Consider the following 21,825-nt stretch of genomic DNA (forward strand, 5'->3'; position numbering starts at 1 on the left):
GTCTACAAGTGGGAACCTTAGCCATACTCAATATGTCCAATTCTCAAACCTTGCTGGAGGACCTACCTGCTCTCTTTGCTTTCTTTCTCTTTCGAGGAGTTCCTGCTTTCTCTTTTTGGATGCTTCCTAAAATGAAATGGAGAAGAGGACTATCAGCTTGATATGGAATGCAGTGAAAACGGGGTTATGTACAGAATCAGAGGGACAGGTTGAAAGAATGCTTCCTGTGACAGAAATGCCCTAAAGCTGGAAAGAGAGAAAAGGGACACATCAGGAAGAAATTTAAGGAGGAAAGGTTTGAAGGTTTCCGCTTGGTTTCATAGCATGAAGCGAAGATGGAGAGTCTCTCTCTCTCTCTCTCTCTCTCTCTCTGAAAGATGTAACGTGTATCTTTCATTTAGATCAATATTCCTTAAATATTAAAGACGACACTGGATTTAAAGAGAGAGGGATGCTAGGGAGTTTTTTTTCTTGCTTTTTAACTAAAGCATAATGATGTGATTAAAAGGCAGAGAAAGGAAATCTCTTGCCCAAACAGGACTTGCCAGTTTTACCCAAAAAGTTCTAGGACCTGCAAATACTAGACAGATTGCATTACCAGAGGAAGTCTTTGACTCCCCCAAGTCTTCCATGGAAACTCTCAACTGACTGCATATACCTCAAACATTTTCCTCCTTTCTGCCACCGGATTCATTTTCTTCACTGGAGTGGGTGAAGCCTAGATAGAAAAGTGAAACTGCAAATTAGATGGCTCAATTGCAAACGAAAATGGCTAGCAGCACACTACTGTCCATAACAGCAGCTAAAACGAAAAAGGAGAAGCAAGAGATTACCAAAACTGCATAAACCACTAGCACTTGTATAAATTTAGAGCCTTTTCACTGTTTTGTAAGAATTAAATTAGATTTAGATTAGATTCCCTACAGTGTGGAAACAGGCCCTTTGGCCCAAAATGTCCACGCCGACACTCCGAAGAGCAACCCACCCAGACCCATCTCCCTCTGACTAATACACCTAAAACTATGGACAATTTAGCATGGCCAATTCATCAAACCTGCACATCTTTGGACTGTGGGAGGAAACCAGAGCACCTGGAGAAAACCCATGCAGACACGCGGAGAATGTGCAAACTCCAAGCAGACAGACAGTCACCAGAGGCTGGAATCAAGCCTGGGACCCTGGTGCTGCTCGGCAGCAGTGCTAACCACTGAGCCACCCCAAAGTGGTTAGCACTGCTGCCGAGCAGCACCAGGGTCCTAGGTTCGATTTAATAGAGTTAATTCTAAATCAATAAAAAAAATTAATCTGACAAATAAAAAAGGAACAGGAGAATACCATAAGTCTCCTCAAGCCTTAAGTCCACTTGCCTACCTTGGTTCCATAGCCTTATCATTTTACTATCTTCCATATGCCTATCCAAGAATTGCTTAAATGCCCCGAATGTATTGGAGTCTACTTCCACTGCTAGCAGTGCATTCCACGTACCCATCACTCTCTGCGTAAAGAACCTCTGACATCTCCCCTAAACCTTCCCCTAATCACCTTAAAATTATGCTCCTCCATTTCTGCCTTGGGAAAAAGCAACAGAGACATTTGGGAGGCATATTGGAAAAAGTGCAGAAGTAACAGGGTTGTTGTCATGGGTGACTTTATTTTCCCTAATATTGATTGGAACCTCCTTAGTTCAAGTAGTTTGGATGCAGCAGTTTTTGTCAGGTGTGTCTAGGAAGAGTTCCTGACACATTATGTAGATTGTTTTTACCTATGACTGCAGATGCTGGAAACCAGATTTCGGATCAGTGGTGCTGGAAGAGCACAGCAGTTCAGGCAGCATCCAACGAGCAGCGGAATCAACATTTCGGGCAAAAGCCCTTCATCCTTTTTATTCCTGATGAAGGGCTTTTGCCCGAAATGTTGATTTCGCTGCTCGTTGGATGCTGCCTGAACTGTTGTGCTCTTCCAGCACCACTGATCCACATAATGTCGATAGGCCATTTTGTATTTGGTGCTTGCCAACAAATCATGCCAGGTCTTAGATCTCAGTGGGAGAGGATTTGGGTGATAGTGGTCAAAACTCTGACCTTTACAAAACTCATGGGGAGGGGCAAGAGCAGATAGTATGGGCAAGTATTAAACTAGGAGAGGGGGACTTACAGTGCTCTTTAGGCAGGAACTGGGGTGCCTAAATTGGGAACAGATGTTCTCAGAGAACTGCACAACAGAAATGTGGAGGCTGTTTAGGGAGCACTTGCTGATAGAGCTGGGCAGATTTTTCCCACTGAGACAAGGAAGGGATGGTAGGTTGAAAGAACCTTGAGTGACAAGGGATGTGGAACATCCAGTCAAGGGTAAGGAGAAAGCTTACTTCAGACTGAGGAAGCAAGGATCACACAGGGCTTTACAGAGTTACAAGGTGGCCTGGAAGGAACTGAAGAATGGACTTAGCAGAGCTAGAAGGGGGCATGAAGAAAACTTTAGTAAGTAGGATTATGGAAAGCTCTAAGGTGTTCTACGTTTGTGAGGAACAAGAGGATGGCTAGTGTGAGGGTAGGGCCAATCAGGTAATTTGCACCGAGAATTGGAGGAAGTAGGGGAGGTCCTTAATGAACACTTTGCTTCACTATTCACTACTGAGAGGGACCTTGATGTTTCTGAGGACAGCCTGATGAAATGGTCTGATATGAGAGAACAGATTAATATTAAGAAGGAGGATGTGCTGAAAATTTTGAAAAACATAAGGAAAGATAAATCCCTTGGGCCAAACAGGATATACCCTAGGTTACCACAGGAAGCAAGGGAAGAGATTGCTATGCCTTTGGCGATGATCTTTATGTCCTCACTGTCCACTGGAGTAGTGCCAAATGGTTGGAGGGTGGCAAATGTTATTCCCTTAAGGGAATATCGATAATCCTGGGAATTACAGACCAGTCAATTCATCTTATGTCAGTGGTGGGCAAAGTATTGGAGAAGATTCTGAGAGACAGGATTTAGGATTACTTGGAGTTTGATTATAGATAGTCAACGTGGCTTTGAGTGGGGGCAGTTCATGCCTCACAAACCTTACTGAATTCTGTGAGGAGGGGACTAAACACATTGATGAAGGTAGAAAAGTGGATGCAGTGGACATGGAATATTAGCAAGGCGTTTGATAAGGTTCCCCATGGTAAGCTCATTCAGAAAGTAAGGTGGCAGAGGATACAGGGAAATCCAGCTGTCTGCATGCAGAATTGGCTGGCCCAAGACGACAGAGGGTGGTGGTCGATGGTAAGTAAAGTATTCAGCCTGGAGCTTGGTGACCAATGGTGTTCTGCAGGGAACAGTTCTGGGACCTCTGCTCGGAGATTTATAAATGACTTGGATGAGGAACTGGAAGGGTGGGTTAGGAAGTTTGCCAATGACACAAAGATTGGTGGAGTTGTGGATAGTGTTGAGGCGGTTGTAGTTTGCAACAGGGCTTTGACAGGATGCAGACCTGGGCTGATAAGTAGCAGATGGAGTTCAACCTGGAAAAATGTGAAGTCATTCACTTTGGAAGGTCACATTTTGAATGCAGAATACCAGGATTAAAAGTAGGATTGTTGGCAGTGAGGAAATGGGTCACGTCAAAGTTGCCACCCAAGTTGACACGGTTGTTCAGAAGGCATATGGTGTGTTAGCTTTCTTTAGTAGGGGGACTGAGTTTAAGAGCCACGAGGTTATGCTGCAGCTCTGGAGACCTGTTTAGACCACACTTGGAATATTGTGTTCCATTCTGATCGCCTCATTATAGGAAGGTTGTGAAAGCTTTAGACAAGTGCAGAGGAGATTTACCAGGATGCTGCTTGGATTGAAGGGCATGTCTTAAGGTTGAGGGAGCTCAGGCTTTTCTAATTGGAGCAAAGAAGGATGAGGTGATTTGACAGACATATACAAGATGTTAAGAAGCACAGATAGATTGGATAGGCAGAGACTTTTTCCCACCATGGAGAAAATATTATCACAAGGGCACATAAACTTTTCTCCAATCACCTTTAAAATTAAGGGAGATGTCAGAGGTAGGTTCTTTTGGTTGCATGGAATGCACTGCCAACAGTGGTACTACAGCCAGACGTATTAGGGACATTTATATGACTCTTGGACAGGTACATGGAAGATTGGATAAATGAAGGGTATGTAGGTTAGTCTGATCTTAAAAGTAGGATAAAAGGTCGGCACAACATCGAGTGCCGAAGGGCCTGGACTGCACTATACAGTTCTATATACAAAATAAAATTCAGTTCTAAATTTTCTTTTAGAGAAAGAGATAACGTTTCAGAAATAAATATTTATTTTGACCTTTATCTATCTTTCTTTTTAATGTCTGCTTCCAAAAGACATCCCACTTGTCATCCCAGTTACTGAAGTTGTAAGACAAGTACCCTCACTAAAACAATTTCTCCTATTTAATGATTCTTCATTGACTTAGTTTCATCTCTCAACTTGTTTACTGAATAAATCGCTTATCCACAAATCAAAACTGGGCATTTTGTCACAGAATAAAGTCAAAGCAGAACCAATTCAATTCAAACTTGCAAAAGACATGTTTAGAAAATCGTTTCAGTTATCATTTCATGTCAAAGGAATGACTTTTGGATAAAACTGTTATGCAAATATTGCACATTACAACTGGTGCATTAACCATGTCTGTAATGTTTGCAGTAGTTGTTTTTGCAGAAGTCCTTTTTTTTGTATTCTTGGATGATTAACTAGATGACTAGCCATTGACAAAGGATGACAGGACTTACTATCTGTTGTCCTCAACCCCCTTCACTGGCACTCATGCACAGCTAGAAAATTATGCAGATATATTTTCCTCCCCCACCACTCCCATGTGCGAGGGAGCTGTTCTTTTACATAATTTCTGCTTTATAAAATTCATAAGCAAAGGTACAAGCTTATTCTAACATAGATTTGACAGCAATAAATAATAGCCTTATATTAACATGGATAAATTGTGGATAGCAAGCAGACGAATGCTTATTCACTTGTTGCAAAACATCCATAAAATATGGATAGGGCAAAATACAGATGCAACTGAAGAGAATAAATTCATCAATGGGAAGCTCATCAAATAATGAGTTGGATCAATTTTTTAAATGCTATAATGCATTCTGTAGAGTTACACCAGCTGCCTTAATATTTGTTAAGCAAAGCTACCTCTCCAAAACAGGTGGATACTAAAAATAAAGATCAGCACAGATTTGTCTAAAAAGAAAAACTTAACAATGTCACAGGAACTGAAATAAAAAGGCACTTATTTGGTTGTTGAGACACATTTTACCAATTTCTCGCATTAGAATTCTCCTAGATCATGCAACGTTTAACATTACAGTTTCTAACACATTGAGACCAATGAGATGGGATGTTATCTGACATGTTTTTAAAATGTGAATTTACTACATTATGTCAGAGTATTTTAGTTAACATTGCTGAAAGTAAACACTGTCCATCATTTCATGACTGTACTGCCTCTTTACAAGACCAAACCAAATCTCATTCAACTTTCTTATTTTCTTTCCACAACATTGTAGCATCATTGGATTTAAAATATTCCTCCATCCTTAAAAGATGTATTGGCCACTGTTCCTCTGGTGGACCATTCTAAAACAGGTCTCTCAATCCTCCTGCTAATTCTAAATTGATACAGCTCAGTACTGAAACCGAACTAGATGAAAGAAAGTTCACAAAATCATCAGAACTTTCCAGTACAAAGTGGCACCTTTTTCACTTTTACTGTCCCTTTAAAGAGACAGTAGTATTCTATGTGATATTGCATATTCTCTGGTGCAGTTGGCATATTTTGTTGATGGAGTTTGAGTGATATTTTAAATTTGCTGCAATCACTGGATTAAAGCTGCTCTGGCTATTTTAAAAAACACAAATACAAGCAAGAGGAGTTAAACTCAAACATCTTTATAAACTTAAAATGTGAACGGTAAATTCCATTTTGATTTTTCATGGTTTTATATTTTTGAACTATCACTGCTGAGATATTGGAATGTCTGTGTGTTATTTATAGTATTATATGTTAGAACACATTTCTTTACAAATAGATTGCACGGAGTTCAGAATCCATCTGCTTTGCAAGATTGAATCACAGCTGCATACGATCACTGCACTACAAAAGGATGCTAACAAAAGGGTCAAAACTTTCACAGAAGAAATACTGCTGGGAAAAAAAAAGGAGCAGGAAAACAAACACAACATTACATCAACCGACAATTTGAAAGTCTGGTGACATGCTTAACTCCACAAAGCAAAAGTTGGTTCAACCATCCAGTTCAAAATTACAATTTAAAAAAGCCTGTCCATTATAAACCAAAGCAATACTTTCAAAATGTTGTACATAGAACTCAAGTCATCAGTAACACAAAGTGCACTAAAAGTTTCCAAACCAATAAAGCTCATCATAAACAGGGGTGAAAATAAAATGCAACAGCTGACAGAAATGTCAAGCTACAACACTTGAACAGTAATGAGAAAGATTTACTAGGCTCCAGAATAGATCCACATCTGTTAACATGACATTATTGCATCTCACCTGTTTGTATTTCAGTGGTTTCTTATCAGAAATCTTTTTAGCTGCCTCTGCAGATTTTACAGTCAATGGCACTCTGTATTTGGCGGCTGGTTTGGTGATTTTCTGTGCAGGTCCTGCTGATCCAGAGACTGGACCTGGTCTTTTTACTGCCAAGGTAAGGAAAATTTGATGAATGATTTCTGGTCAACCTGATGCTCTGAATCTTCTGCAAGCAATCCTCAACTGAATTTCTCTGGTGATTGTCAGCACATTGGGGAGTGTTGGTTTCATTCCTGGGTCTACGTGCAGTTCCTAAATTGTAGGTGTAGGTGTGGGAAGCAAATTCACCATTATTTCCCATTGCTGGTTGTCTTAATGAAGGTACAAATGGGTTCAGCTTAACCAGAACACTGTCAGAGCAAGTTAATTGGACTGGTTTCCCTGCAGAACATGGTCAGCAAAGTACTACCACTACGAAGGAATCAGTTATGAAATTTAAGATTATTTACCTGATATTTTGTCATATTCCAGGAAAAAGATTGCTGGTCAGCAACCTGATGGCTGGATTTGACGTTCACCCTTTACATCAGCTGCATACCCTGGTTGTAGTGTGACCGAATGCATGCATGGCTGCAAGCTCACTTCGTTAGCTTTTTCTTGCCTCACACCACAGTAAGAGAGAGTAGAAAATTACGGACCATTCTGACTTGGACACACAACAACCACTCAAATGTGCTGAAATGTACCCAACACCAATATTGTTAGTGTCAGCACAAGACATTCAGCAGTACGAAGAGAAGCCCCAGTACCTTGTCAGGGCATGTGAAATGGTAATAAATGTGATCTTATTAGTGCTGCGAATAGATTTTTATGATCCAAAGGCTGATCCAATTTCAAACTAGAAGACACAGTTACAGAATGAGGGGTCACATTTGAAACGGAGATGCAAAGGAATTCCCAGTATTAGAACCCTCGCTGATTTTTTTCATCATTTTTCTTCTTTTATCAGTTTTGGTTTAGAGCTGAAGATTACTGGGGACTTTTGGAACAGTTTGTGGTAAGAGGCAATGAATAGACTGAACATTGGCTGGGAGACCTGACCTGGAGGCCAATTGCAGGATTTTTCTTAATTAACTAATTCCTACAGCTCCAGTGATCATTCGAACATGGGAGATCTTATTATCCTTTAGCACAGATTAGAATAATTAAAAGTTCACAATGTTTTAAAATAAAACTTGTTTTTAAACAGATAGCCTATGACACTGAGTTAAAAGCAAAAAGGTTTCTTACCTGCTGCACTGGGGATAACTGGTTTTGGAGCATGATGTGGAACTGTCTGACCAAATTCTTCAACAATGAGCTAGAAATGGAAATATCAGGTCGGGAAGATAAAGAATTACCATTCTGTTTTTCTTGCTTCTCTTCACACACTGCAATTCATTATCCCCCTCAAGTATTTGAAAATTTTCCCTGTATCGTTTCAACAATTGTCCACGTTTATTCACTTTTGTTCCCTGAATTTGTATTCACTGACCTAAATGAACAATGTACACTTATCGCGGAACACTGTAGAATACTTTCTGCTTTGCATGTGTCACAGTACAGATTTTAGCATCCTATGTACTGTCCTTCCTACTTTGAAGTCAAGTCACCAGTGAGAAAGGTCAGTGTCAGAATCCTTGTTTATCCTCAGGTTAGGAATACAGGAACAGGAGTACAGCCAATTAGCCCAAGCTTGTTCTAGCATTTAATGATATCATGATTTGATCGGTCATGTATAATACCCAGTTTGACTCCATTGTCCTTCAAATATGACATTTGATTTTTGTCAACCTAATAGAGACTTGTAATTAACAGAGCAAGTACCAACTGCCATTTGTGCAAGACTATTCCAAACTTCTGCCCACTGTTTGTGAACAGAATTGTCTAATTTCCCTTCTTTTTAGCTTGCAGAAAGATGATTTGCACCCTTTTTGATCCCCCTTCTATCTTAAAAGATTTCAATCACATAGTTTATAATTTCCAAGGAATAAAATCCTCAATTACATCATTGAAATTGAGGTAGGGTATGGGAAAAGACAAAAGGTAGGGAAGATAAAGACATGCTGGAATGCACTCAGTTCTTGAATTCAAAAGTCTTAAAAGCAGGCAAGGATTGTTATATAACCCTGACTTGTTAATGTTTTTCCTCAAAACATAATTGACAGCAACACGTATTGCATATCCTTGCTTTTTTTGTACCTCTTTCTGTTTTTTGTTGCTTTGCATATATTTTTTCAGTGCAATCTTGAATTTGAATAAAAATCAACATTGCACAATAAAGTTCAAAGAAAGGAAGTGCTTTGAGCCATGCTATTCCACATGTATTTATTCAACTCTCAAGAATGAGAAATACATAATCTGCATTCACAACACTTGGACAGCCTCAGGACAATCACAAAGTGCTTTGCAGGCAATGAAACACTGTTGAGTGTTGCCTTCATGATAATCAGGAGAAACATAGGATTCAGAAGCAGAAGTGAAACAAATAGTCAAACAAGGTGCATTTAGTGACATGAGCGAAGATTAATGTCAGTCAGGATTGCAGGAGAATTCCTTGCACAAGCCTGACAAAGACAGTAGAATACAAAAGCAAAATATTATATGTTTTGTGTTTCCAGAATATAAATAGAAAATGGTGGAAACATTCAGTAGGTCATACTGCATTTGTGGATACAGAAAGACAGTTAATCCTTCAGGCCAATGACCTTTCATGGGAACTTGATGAAGTCACAGATGTAATAGCTTTAAGCTAATTATAGAGGCAGGGCAAGCGTAGAGGATGGGAGAAAGAACAAATGGTTTGATAAGGTGGAAGACAGGAGAGGTTAATTACATTAGGGATGATGGTACAAATGCAAAAATGGATTTTTTTTAAGGTAAACGTTTCTCGTAATGTGTGCGTTACTAGCTAGGTTAGTACTGCCTGCTCATCGCCAGCTGTCCTTGACGAAGTAATGCTAAATGGGGGTTTTGTGGTTGTTGTAGTAACCTTTGGGTATGCTCACAGTGCTTTTATGAAAGGAATACCAAACTGTTCACAATTGGATTCAGAAAGGAGAGAGCGAGAGCGAAAGCGAGAGAGATATCTTACCGAGGAAAGATATTTAATTGGGCAAAAGGAAATTATGACGCTATCAGACAGGAATTGGAAAGTACAGACTGGGAGCTATTGTTCCACAGAAAGGGCACAACAGACATGTGACTATTTAAGGAGCAGTTGTTGCAAGTGATGCACAAACTTGTTGCTCTAAGGCAGGTAAGAAGGGATAAGATTAAAAGGAACCTTGGATGATCAGGACAGAGGAACTTCTCATCAAAACAAAGAAGACAGCTTACTTAAGGTGGAGGAAGCAAGGATGTAGCACAGCTTTAGAGGATTACAGGCTTGCTAGAAAGGAGCTCAGAAATGGACTGAGGAGAGCACGAAAAAAGCTTGGCAAGAAGGTTTAGGGAGAATCCAAAAGGCATTTTACTCATACGTGAGGAATAAGAGAATGATCAGGGAGAAGGTAGGGCCAATCAGGGATAGCGTAGGGAACTTGTGCATGGAGTCCGAGCAGATAGGGGAAGCCAGAAATGTGTTTTTTGCGTCAGTTTTCACCAAGGAAAGGGAACTTGGTGTAAATGAAAACTTAGAGGAGCTGGGATACAGTCTTGACCAGTTCATGATTGATGAAGTTGAAGTTGATGTGCTAGAATTTTTGGAAAACATTAAAATTGATATGTGTCCAGGGCCAGACTAGATTTATCCTAGGCTGCTCCAGGAAGTGAGAAAGGAGATTGCTAAGCCGCTGGCGAGGATATTTGCCTCCTCACTCTCCACAGGAGTCGTAACAAAGAATTGGAAGGAGCCAAACGTTGTTCCTTTTTTCAAGGGTAATAAGGAAATCCCTGGCAATTTCAGGCCAGTCAGTCTTATGTCTGTGGTCAGCAAAGGTTTGGAAATAATTCTGAGGGATAGGATTTATGACTATTTGGCAAAGCGTAGTGTGATTAAAGGCAGTCAGCATTGCTTTGTGAGGGGCAGGTCATGCCTCACAAATCTTATTGAGTTATTCGAGGTGTCAAGACAGGTCGACCATGGTCGAGCTGTGGATGTGGTGTATTTTGACTTCAGCAAGGCATTTGATAAGGTTCCCCATGGGAGGCTCATCCATAAAATCAGGAAGTATGGGATACAGGGAGATTTGGCATCTGGATTCAGAACTGGCTGGCTGAGAGAAGGCAGAGTGATTGTAGATGGAAAGTATTCTGCCTGGAGGTCAGTGGTGAGTGGGGTCCTGCAGGGCTCGGTTCTTGGGCCTCTGCTCTTTGTAGTTTTTATAAATGACTTGGATGAGGAGGTTGAGGGGTGGGTTAGTAAATTTGCAGATGACACAAAGATTGGAGGTGTCGTCGATAGTATAGATGACTACTGCAGGCTGTAGTGCAATATCGACTGAGAAATGGCAGATGGAGTTCAACCTGGATAAATGTGAAGTGATGCATTTTGGAAGGTTGAACTTGAATGCTGAATATAGGATTAAAGACAGGATTCTTGGCAGTGTGGAGGAACAGAGGGATCTTGGTGTTCAAGTGTATCGATCCCTCAAAGTTGCCACCCAAGTGGCTAGGGTTGTTAAGAAAGCATATGGGGTTTTGGTTTTTCTTAACGGGGGAATCGAGTTTAAGAGCCGCAAGGTTTTGATGCAGCTCTACAAGTCCCTAGTGAGACCACACTTGGAATATTGTGTCCAGATCTGGTCGCCCTTCTATAGGAAAGATACCGAGGCTTTGGAGAGGGTGCAAAGAAGGTTTACCAGGATGCTGCCTGGACTGGAGGGCTTGCCTTAGGAAGAGAGGTTGAATAAGCTCGGACTTTTCTCTCTGGAGAGAAGAAGGAAGAGAGGAGACCTGATTGAGGTGTACAAAATAATGAGAGCAATAGATAGAGTCAATAGCAGAGACTTTTCCCCAGGGCATGATTGACTGGTACGAGAAGTCATAGTTTGAAGATATTAGGAGAAAAAGGTATAAAGGAGACGTCAGAGGTTGGTTCTTTACGCAGAGAGAGTTGTGAATGCATGGAATGCGTTGCCAGCTGTGGTGGTGGAAGCAGATGCATTGGGGATGTTTAAGCGACTGCTGGACGTGCACATGGACCGCAGCGAGTTGAGGAGTGCATAGGTTAAGTTACTATATCTTACATTAGGATTAAACCTCGGCACAACATTGTGGGCCAAAAGGGCCTGCTCTGTGCTGTACTTTTCTGTGTTCCATAACGGCAATGCCACTGGACGAGTAAACCAAAAGCCCATGACTAACGGTCAAGGAACATGGAATCCCAAGCTTCAGATGGTGATAGCTAACTTCAACAAACATCTGGGATTGAAAGGTCGCCTAATAGTGATCAAGTGGCCACTGCCAATTGTCATAAAAACACATCTGGCTCATTAATGTCTTTCACAGAAGGAAATCTGGCATCCTTACCTGGTCCACCCTACTGTAGTGCTTTTGATGTTTAACCATCATCTGGGTTATTAGAAACCAACAATCCATGCTGTTCTAGTCAGTGGTGTGAACATTCCATGAATAAACAAAAAAGAAATTTAGCCTCCCTAATTATTTGTAACACCTGCATGTTACCCTTCAAGTAATTTGTTAACAAGGGACACCAGGTATTTGTACAACTACACTTGCTGCAGACTTAGCATTTAAGAAGTACTCAACACATCTGCTCCTCCTATTCCATATTTCCCAACATGATGTTCCATTTACCATTTTCTTCTAGCACAGTGTCTTCTTTCTAGAGTCATCTAGAAAATATTACATTTGGTTCCCACATCCAAACGATTGATAGCTGGGGTCCCAAGTAGTAATCCTTGTGGTCCTCCAATTAGTCAGTCTACCAACACGAATATGACTCACTTATTCCTACTTCCTGCCTATTCACTAATCCTTTATCCATGTCAGTAAGTTACCAGCTACTCTATGCGCTTAAATTTTGTAAATCCAAACCCAACATGCAAAGATAATAGGTCTGTAATTCTGTTTTTTTCCCCCTCACTTTCATTTTAAAAATAGTGGGTAACACTTAGCATTTCTAACCCAAATAAATCATTTCAGGATCTGAAGAATTTTGGACGATGAGCACTTAATGCATCCAGTATCTCGAAAGCCATCACCTTCATTCTCGAATTATGACTATTAGGACTTGGGGAATTATCAACTTTCAGCCTCATTAATTTTTCCAGTATAATCTTCTTATAAAAGCTAAATTTTCTTCAACTCTTCATTCTGTCAATCCATTTGAATCTCCAGTTGCAGGAAATTTCTAATATCTTCCTCAGAGCAAATAGAGGCAAAGTAATCATTTAGCTTCTCTGTCATTTCTCTAGTCAGCTTTTTAAATTCTCCTGACTCTGCCTGTAATTGATCCACATGTATTTTGGCAAATACTTAATCTTACATAACTATATCAACATTTATGATTTGTGCTAATTTACATTCACATTGAATTCTTTGTCTCTATCAATTTCTTGATCTTCCTGTGCTGTATTCTCAAACCCTTCCAATTCTTGTGTTTCTGGCAACTTCATTGACGTTTTCTTTTAACCTTATATAAGTCTCAACTTCTTTATCATTCCAGCCACAGTTCTTCAAGCCAAGGCATAAAAGTGCATGCCTAACCTCCACCCACTAGTTGTGAAAATGAACAAAAACAGGGGAAAACAATTATAGAAAATACACAAATGGTCTTCCAAATTACCATTGTCTCTCTGCAAAGGAAACATTCCAAGACATGAACTGAGCACTGAATTTCTCCAACACACTGGGTACCCAAAGACATATCTTCTGTCATGCAACATGTCACAATGCAACCATTTTTCAACAACAAAGCTTTCTAAAACAGGTGCTCCGGTTTCCTCCCACAGTTTAAATATGTGCAGGTTAGGTGGCTTGGCCATGCTAAGTTGCTCATATATAGTATCCAGGGATATATACGCTAGATGGATTAGCCATAGGAAATGCAGAGTTACAGGGATGCAGTTGGGCGGTGGGTCTGGGTGGAAGCTCTTCAGAAGGTTAGTATGGACCAAATGGGTGGAATGGCTGCTTCCATACTGTAGGAATTCTATGATAAAAACTGGGCCTTATTTATAATTCCTACAGTCTGTATATTAAAAAAAAAATTGGAAAACACAATACTCACATCCGCTGAAAGCAACTTGTCAATTCTTCTAGCTAGAAATGGCTTCTTCAGTATGGAGCTTACTGAAGGTCTATCCCTTGGATTTCTTTTAAACAACTGTGACATTAAGTTACGCAGATCATAGGTATAATGAACAGACACGGGTGGGTAAGATCCACGGATAATCTTCAGCACTAAGTTTTTCATGTTACCGGCTTCAAACTGCATTTAAAGAAGAGTGGAGGTTAAGTCAATTATGACCAAACAAGAAGTGTATCCATTTACATAGACAGCTTAATTTCATCTGTATTACAAAACAAAGTGAACAAAAATATAAAAACAACACTTTTCTTTAAAAACCCATTCAAAAGCAGTTTAAAATCGGCATTTGAAGTCAGCATACAAATCACAAATATATTCTGTGAATAACTCTCTAAAGCCCATAACTCTGTTATATTATTAGTTAATACAAGCAAAGGAAATTCACATGAGAAAATAATACTCCTTTACCACTGAATCATATAAACCAATAGCTCTAGGTACGACAAAGGGAAGGATGGACCTGACTGAATTAAATCAAAACCAAATGTTGTTAGTACAATGCTAAGATTCAGGAGTACACAGTAAAAACATCAGAACCAGGAGGCAGAGTAGTTATGCAGCCCTCTGAGCTATTCAGTGTGGATATGGCTGATACTCCATTTTCTCCCCAAATGTCTTTCAAATCTAAAAATGTATCAATTTCTTTCTTGAATATATTGTGACTGTCTCACAGTATACAGTACTTTTCAGTGTCAGTGCTTATGGTACAAGACATCCTTCTTGGCAGCAGGTTTTAGGAAGAAGATGCTAAAAGACAAACTAGGTCGCAGAAGCATGCAATGGATAAGGAAAAGGATGCAGCACAAAAGAACATCATAGTCCAAATCTATGCAGCATAGCATTGTGACTGTAGGAAAAACCAATATTCAACTTGCATCATTTGACTTGAATAGCAGATACCATGGAAGAAATAAAACCGGTCTCAGAAAAAGGACACCACTGACCCAAATTGGCCACGGTGATTATATGACAAACCCACGTAGAATATGCAAAACTAGCTGACTCTGCATTAACTTTTTATTTAAAAGGCACCAAAACTCGGTGAAACAACAAGAAATTTGCAACTCTTGTTTTACTCACGTTTGCAAGGGCAACCACATATTAAGAGATGATCCACTACTGACAACATGAAACAAAACAATGACAGAGACCAGAATCCTCAAAAGGAATAGCACATCAACAGCAGTCTTTAAGTTTAAAAAAAAGCAACACGGATTGATAACAGCAAGGATAATGGAAGCCCTTCATGCTCTCAATAGCAGACAGTGGTGAAAAAGCAACTTGCAAAAAACATTGTTCATGGACAACTCCAGAACAGCAAACTATTAAAGAAATGGGACACCAGCTAAACCAGTTGGACTCATTCTTGCAACACAGGGGGCTCTTAGATCTGTAACTGCATCTACCTTTACCATTGCGTCTGCACTAGGTATCCCTCTTTCATTCACAAGCACACTTTGTTAGCTCATTACCCGTATTAGTGAGGTTAGCAGATAATAAAACTCCACTCTCTTTTGATGACAAAGACCTTAAAATTGGCTCTCCATTTTTAATCGAGTTAACTAAATGTTAATTAAAGTCTGACAGCTACATGTTAACAAAGAAAAATTGTTGCAACCAACCAAGAGTAAGTAACCAAAAGGGAATCTTAACCCCCTGCCCTCTCATTGTGTAACATTAAATTCAACAAGAAGATGCTAAGGACAGAGAACTATGAGGTGTGGGGATGGGACTGTTCCCACAACTGCAGAAAAGACTAGAGAATATGTTGAAAGTCTTTAATAACACAGTTAGTCAAGAGTATTTCCTCAATGAACTTCCAGAGTATGTTGATGAGGCAAATTAAAACAAAATATTTCTTTACTCGAGGGATGGTGGAACAGGACACATTCAGCCACTGCAGCAACTGTAGTTGTAACCATTGCATCGTTTAGGGTAAAAGTCAATCAATATTTCAAGTAGAGAAATGCACACATCACCAGAGGAAGAAAAAACATTCAAGATGGTCATCTACTTCCCAGGTACAAGGTCAACCGAACAACGAGATTCTCACCTCCCAACCCACCCCAACACCAGACCAGTTATCCACTTGATCTCCCCTCAACATTACATTAATTACCTTAGCATTTTTCACCCTAACATGCAGGCATTCTACAACTGGCACCCTCCACTCTCCCTGCAGGCACCTTAACTGCCTTCCAGTTTGTTCCCTATTCCTGACTGACCCCATACCCATTACTTTTGGCATTGTACCTTGGAAACTCTACCACCTTTCTAGCTGCCACCCTTCCCTCCAAACATTTTGAGTCCTACTCTCAACCCTACCCCTCCCCAGTTGGCACCCTACCTACCAGTCACCTTACCCACCCAACCTTCCACCTTCCTAGCATCTAAAAAAAACACTTACTTTGTGTACTTATTGTTTAACGGCAGCTGTCAAAGTGGCTGTCAAGAACTTTAAATTTCACAATACAGCAGCTGACTGTCATTTCAAATCAAAACAAACAAAAAGGGGGGGGGGGGGGGGGGGGCAGGGTTCTGCAGCCTCTAACAGTTCTGCATCCACAAAGAGCTGTCACAATGTTTGTGCATACTATGAATTTTCATTTTCTTTGCCTCAAAAATAAGTGCCATTTAAAAAACTAAAATTAAGCTCACAAAAATAAGTCTTTAAAGCTTCTTGAAGTCAAATACATGGATTAAACCATTTAAATTGGAATGGCAAGGTGGGGACATTTAGAAGGCATGTGCAGTGGCAGTGTTGATGATATACAATAGCTTATCTATTCAGTGACCTTCAAGACATTCTGCTCAAGTGGACCCATGGTTGAATATCTCATATAGAGTTCTCAAGCTGAAGCGAGCGAACGAACGAATGAACGAATGGTGAACTGTAATCCATTCTTTCCAGTAGTATGGCCTAACAACTATAATGCACAGATGAAATCCTAATCTGTCCTTTTCTTTTTAGCATTACTTAAGAGCTCAGAATTTCCATTTCCCAACAACAGTAACTATTCAACTTATTTTTACCTATCAGCAGTCTTTGTTTCAAGAAGAATAGTCCTAGTAACTTGCATTTCTTCTCATTCCTGACGGCATCTCAGTACTTTTCTCCCCCACTCAAAAGTATATAAATTTCATCTGCCAACTCAACCAATCCATCAGCCATTGCCTTCGGCACTTCATTTTCTCTTCAGTTATCCGTACTATATGTTTTTTCTGCGATCTGCAAGTTCAGAAAGTGGATTGAACTGCAGACACATGTTTGAGTAAAGAACATGCAAGGCAATGTTGCTTACTTCTCTCCAGTCCAAAAACAATCCTTTAACTGCACTGTTTTTTGATATTTAACCATTTATCTATACTGACACATAATTTTAATTATGAAGCATTCAATTTAGGGAGAGGCAGTAATGCAGTGGTGATTGCAGTCAACAATTCAGAGCCATAATCTTCTGGGGTCTTGGGTTCAAATTCCACACTTTCAGATAGCGAAAACAGAATCCAAATTAAACAGCAAGTAATCAAAAACCTTTCATAATGGTGACTATGTAACCACCATCAAATGCTGGAAAAAGCCCCCATCTGGTTCACTGATGTTCTTTAGGGAAGGAGAACTGCCGTCCATAATTGGTCTGGCCTACATGTAACACCAGACTCACAAATATGGTTGCCTCTTAGCTATTCTCCAGGCAATAACAGATGGGCAATAAATGCAGGACAAGAGGAACATCTGGGGGCGGCAGGGTGGCTCAGTGGTTAGCACTGTTGCCCCACTGTGTCAGGGACCTGAGCTCGATTCCAATCTCTGTGGACTGTATGGAGCTTGCACATTCTCCCAGTGTCTGCATGGGTTCCTTCCGGGTGCGCCGGTTTCCTCCCACAATCCAAATACATGCAGGTTCGGTGAATTGGTCACTCTAAATTGCCCATAGTGTTCAGGAATGCATTATTCAGGGGGAAACATAAGATAATGGGGTAGAGGAATGGGTCTGGGTGGGTTAGCCTTCGGAGCGTCGGTGTCGACTTGTTGGGCCGAAGGGCCTGTTACCACACTGTAGGGATTTTATAATACTAAAAAGCCAGCAAGGCCCACACAGTGTAGAATTCTTTTTTTTTAAAAAAAAAATGCAGCACCAGTTAAGTAACCTTGGAAAATCCAATGCACAACATGCACGTGATTTCCTAAACCCACAGTTTATGATTTTTTTGGTAGGACTTAATTTAAAATATTGCTATAAAAGAGGAAAAGACAGTCAAAGTTTTTCATCTTTCCATGTTCAGGACTGTCATGCAAAAGCCAATTCATCCAACAGGACAAAAAAAAAAGGTGCTGATTAGTTGGCATGGAAATGCAACAGGAACTGTTAGCCCATCTTGGCCAGGTAAGTGGACTTAGGGTGTAACCATACGAAATGTAGCAGAAATTGGCAGTCTTCATGACTAGGTTCACAATGAAAAAAATAGTATGGATAAATTCCTATAGAACAGGATCCTGTTTAGTTATTTGCTTCTGGCACACAGAAAATGCATCATACTATGATGGCAACTGAACATTTAAAATTGGTCTCTGGGCTAATTCTTGGCAGAGTCAAAATTATTTAGTAAACATTATTGAGTAGCAGAATCACTGTTGGACTTGGTGTTCTGAGATTTGCAAGCACAGACTGGTTGAGCTGAATTGGTATGTTGTCAGCTGCTACTGATCAAAAGGATGTACATTTGATACCGGCTGCCACTCACTGGGACATAGATACTCATATCACACTACTTAGATTATTCTGAACAATGTCTCCTAACTCATTGAAATATTAGATTTCTTGCTCTATACCACAGTATAGGTATCTGCCATGTCCCTTTCAGACTTGTTAAACAAGAAGTATTGTGAAGGAAACTCTCCAGTGTCAGTCAAGGCTATTATGAAGATCAAGGTCAGAGTCTCCCCAATTCTCATTGTAACATCCCTCAGCATTCCAGGATGCCACTAGGTGTCTCGGCTATTTTTGGCTAGTCTTTTTCTGGACTTTCCCATCCCATTGTTCCTCTTGATTTTCTCCAATAGTTGCTATCTCACCATCATTACTCCTGTAAAAACTACAGAATTGTGCTCGTTTTGTAGCTCCACCAATGATTAGTCAAAAATTATTTTTTCTTCAAATCTCTGAACACCCCATCTTCTCCAAGTAATCTTGATATATTTTACATTTTACAACATGTGAAAATACGGGAAAGAGGATCATTGCCTATTTCTGCAGATTGTCTTATCTTTTTTCTTTGTTTCCCCATGTTTTTAAACATTTCATTTCTGTTGCATTTTTTGAGGTTTCACTTTAATTTCTTAACCTATCCAAGGAGTTCCAGCTTCTGCCTTAACACATTCAGTTGTCAAAATACAGGTGTACTGCATGTTCCAATGATTTCATTTGAAAATTGTCCATTGTTTACTGCCTTGTCTGCCGATTTTTCTAATTTATCTGGGTTAACACTTCTGTTATCTCTTGACCAGTTTCCAGTCAAGTCATTTCATCTTAGATGGAGATCTCTCTTTTTAGTTTGGAGATTTAAAGTAACAAATACTGTTACACCCCCACTAAAGTCTTATTTTGATAAAAATTGTTTCATTTAGGTTGGGAAAGCCAGGTGTTGCAAGGAAGGGAAGTAGACCCCCCAGCCCCTCAAGCATGTTCTTCCATTCAATGAGATCATGGCTGACCTGTGACCTAATTCCATACAACTGTCTTTGGCCCACATCTCTGAATAACCCTACTTACCAAAAATTTCTCAGATTTAAGATTAACAACTGATTTCAAGTGCAATTTGTGGAAGAGAGTTCCACACATCTATTGTCCTGTTTACGTAAAAGTGCTTCCTAAAATCTCTCCTGAATGGTCTGGCATTAATTCTAAGATGATGCCCCCTAGTTCTAGAACTCCCAACAAAAGGAAATAGGGTAGATAGAGATAAACTGCCTTTTCCTGGTAATCTTTTGAAAACGTCATTCAGATCAGCCATTAATCTTCAAATTCTCGAGAAGCAGGCCTAATTTGTATAATCACCCCACATAACCTAACCCGTGAAGTCCAGGTATTATTCTTGCAAACAATTGTTGTACTTCTTCTAAGGCCAATATATATTTGTTAAGGGGTGGTGCTCAGATTTGCTCACAGTACTCCAAGTGAGGTCTAACCTGGGTTTGGTGTCTAAATGCAGCATAGCTTATATATCCTTATACCCCAATCGTCTGGATGCAAAGGCCAGAATTCTACTAGCCTTCATTATTTTCTGCATCTACTCGTGACATTTGAAAGATGTTCTTACTGAACCCAATATTGCTTGTGGCCTTCTGAAGGAAGTATCTCAGACACACTTCAGAAATTTAAGACTTTTTAAACAGATGCTTGTCTGCCTCACTGAATCTATGTTAAAAGCTTAAATTCACCATTAATACTGCTGTCTTTGGTACACACTCACCTAATGTCTTCATTTATACAAGCTAGCACTTCAGAGCTGCTACCAAAAAGGTGTCTATGTACAATAGACATTGCAGATTTAGATCCTTTACTGTTCCTTATAGATGGAACTGAGCAACAAGTTCTCATTGTCGAAAAGGTATCAACTTGCAAGCAACCTCAGATACTTAACCTCGTCTCTGACAAAAACACGTATCAGCTTTGAAGCATTGGGGGTCAGTCTTTTCTCCCTCCCAAGTTGACTACAACTTTCACAAATCAGAGTTGTCGTTTCTCTGGCAACTTATAATACAGTGAACAAGATTAATGCTGTTGATTTGTACTCAGTCAGAACAAAATTCTGACCATTTTATTCTGACCAATAAAAACCAATTCATTACAAACATCTGAAAAATCAAAGAATGTGAACGGAATTTAATCCTTCACCCTCAATTAGATGGATTAAAATCATAGTCGTCAAATATTGTGACATCCAATCGTTAGTCACATCTTCAGAATATTAAATATATAAATTGTGTCATTAAAAGGAAAAATCTGCCATTTCAGAATTAAATGTAGTTGTGAAATATTAAAATAAATAATAGATAGCATTTTTTCACAGAACTTTAAAATTTTGAAAAAAAAAAGGAAACTACTTACTGCATGTTTCAGGGTGCACATCTCATATAAGACACAGCCCAAAGCCCAAATATCACTAAACAAATGAATTACAAAGCAGTCAGTACACCTCCTCTCCAGTAAAAAGGGACAGAGATTATGATTACATTATTTCATTTGTTAGTGCATGAATGTACCTTTTGTTGTTGTATGGCTTATTTTCGCATATTTCCGGGGATAGGTAGTATGGTGTGCCAATGCACGTACGGGCCAGCTCTACAGTACTAATAAAAAAAAACAAGTTAACACTGTCATTCATTTAATTTGTACACATACTATTTTAATTGTCTGAGCATGCTTTAAAATAAACCGATGATTTCTTGACAAGGCAATGAGGTCACAGATCGCATTTGCATAACTGAGTCTGTTAGCAGCAATTATAGGAAAGAAGCAGCTGGTGGTTGGAAGAGCACCTCTTCACAAAGCCTGTCCCTTGTACATATTGGGGAGTGGTTGGAAAATAACATTTGATCAGTTGGCTGCCCCTTGGTTGAAATTTCACAGGTGCTTTGAGTGCTTTTCACTCACCGGGCATTTATTCTTTATGAACTTGTGGTTGTCATACCAGCCCCATAGTAGGGCTGCAGGAAATACTTACGATCACAAAGTAGGTCTAAATTACTGTCACCAGGGGTGATCTTTGTTACATCAAAGTGCGACGAAGCCAGCAGGTTGTGGAGGAGTCATAACTTCTGACTGTCCCCCTTCTGTGGCTGTGTTCATGTCTGGGTATCCTTGAGAGGAAGAACAGTGTCCATCAATATTCTCAATGCCCTTAAGAGACAGAAGTGGGCACCACAGGGGTTAAGAGAGCTTTATCACTCCCTCCACCTCCACTTTGA

At 39.8% G+C, this 21,825-nt stretch overlaps 1 protein-coding gene across 3 annotated transcripts in view; it reads right to left on the bottom strand.

Annotated features, from left to right (window-relative positions):
* Window positions 1–21,825, bottom strand: part of nek1 (NIMA-related kinase 1) — a 153,500-nt gene that overhangs the window by 111,429 nt on the left and 20,246 nt on the right. For all 3 annotated transcript variants that reach the window (XM_060834885.1, XM_060834876.1, XM_060834895.1), the window contains exons 7-13: window positions 21,121–21,207; window positions 20,966–21,020; window positions 13,773–13,973; window positions 7,829–7,898; window positions 6,560–6,705; window positions 659–718; window positions 67–126 (exon numbers count right to left, since the gene is read on the bottom strand). In XM_060834885.1, the coding sequence (XP_060690868.1) occupies window positions 67–126; window positions 659–718; window positions 6,560–6,705; window positions 7,829–7,898; window positions 13,773–13,973; window positions 20,966–21,020; window positions 21,121–21,207 (679 nt within the window). The remainder of the gene's footprint in view (window positions 1–66; window positions 127–658; window positions 719–6,559; window positions 6,706–7,828; window positions 7,899–13,772; window positions 13,974–20,965; window positions 21,021–21,120; window positions 21,208–21,825) is intronic.

This window comes from Hemiscyllium ocellatum, chromosome 2 (genome assembly GCF_020745735.1).
Source record: "Hemiscyllium ocellatum isolate sHemOce1 chromosome 2, sHemOce1.pat.X.cur, whole genome shotgun sequence".
In the NCBI taxonomy this organism is placed as follows: Eukaryota; Metazoa; Chordata; class Chondrichthyes; order Orectolobiformes; family Hemiscylliidae; genus Hemiscyllium; species Hemiscyllium ocellatum.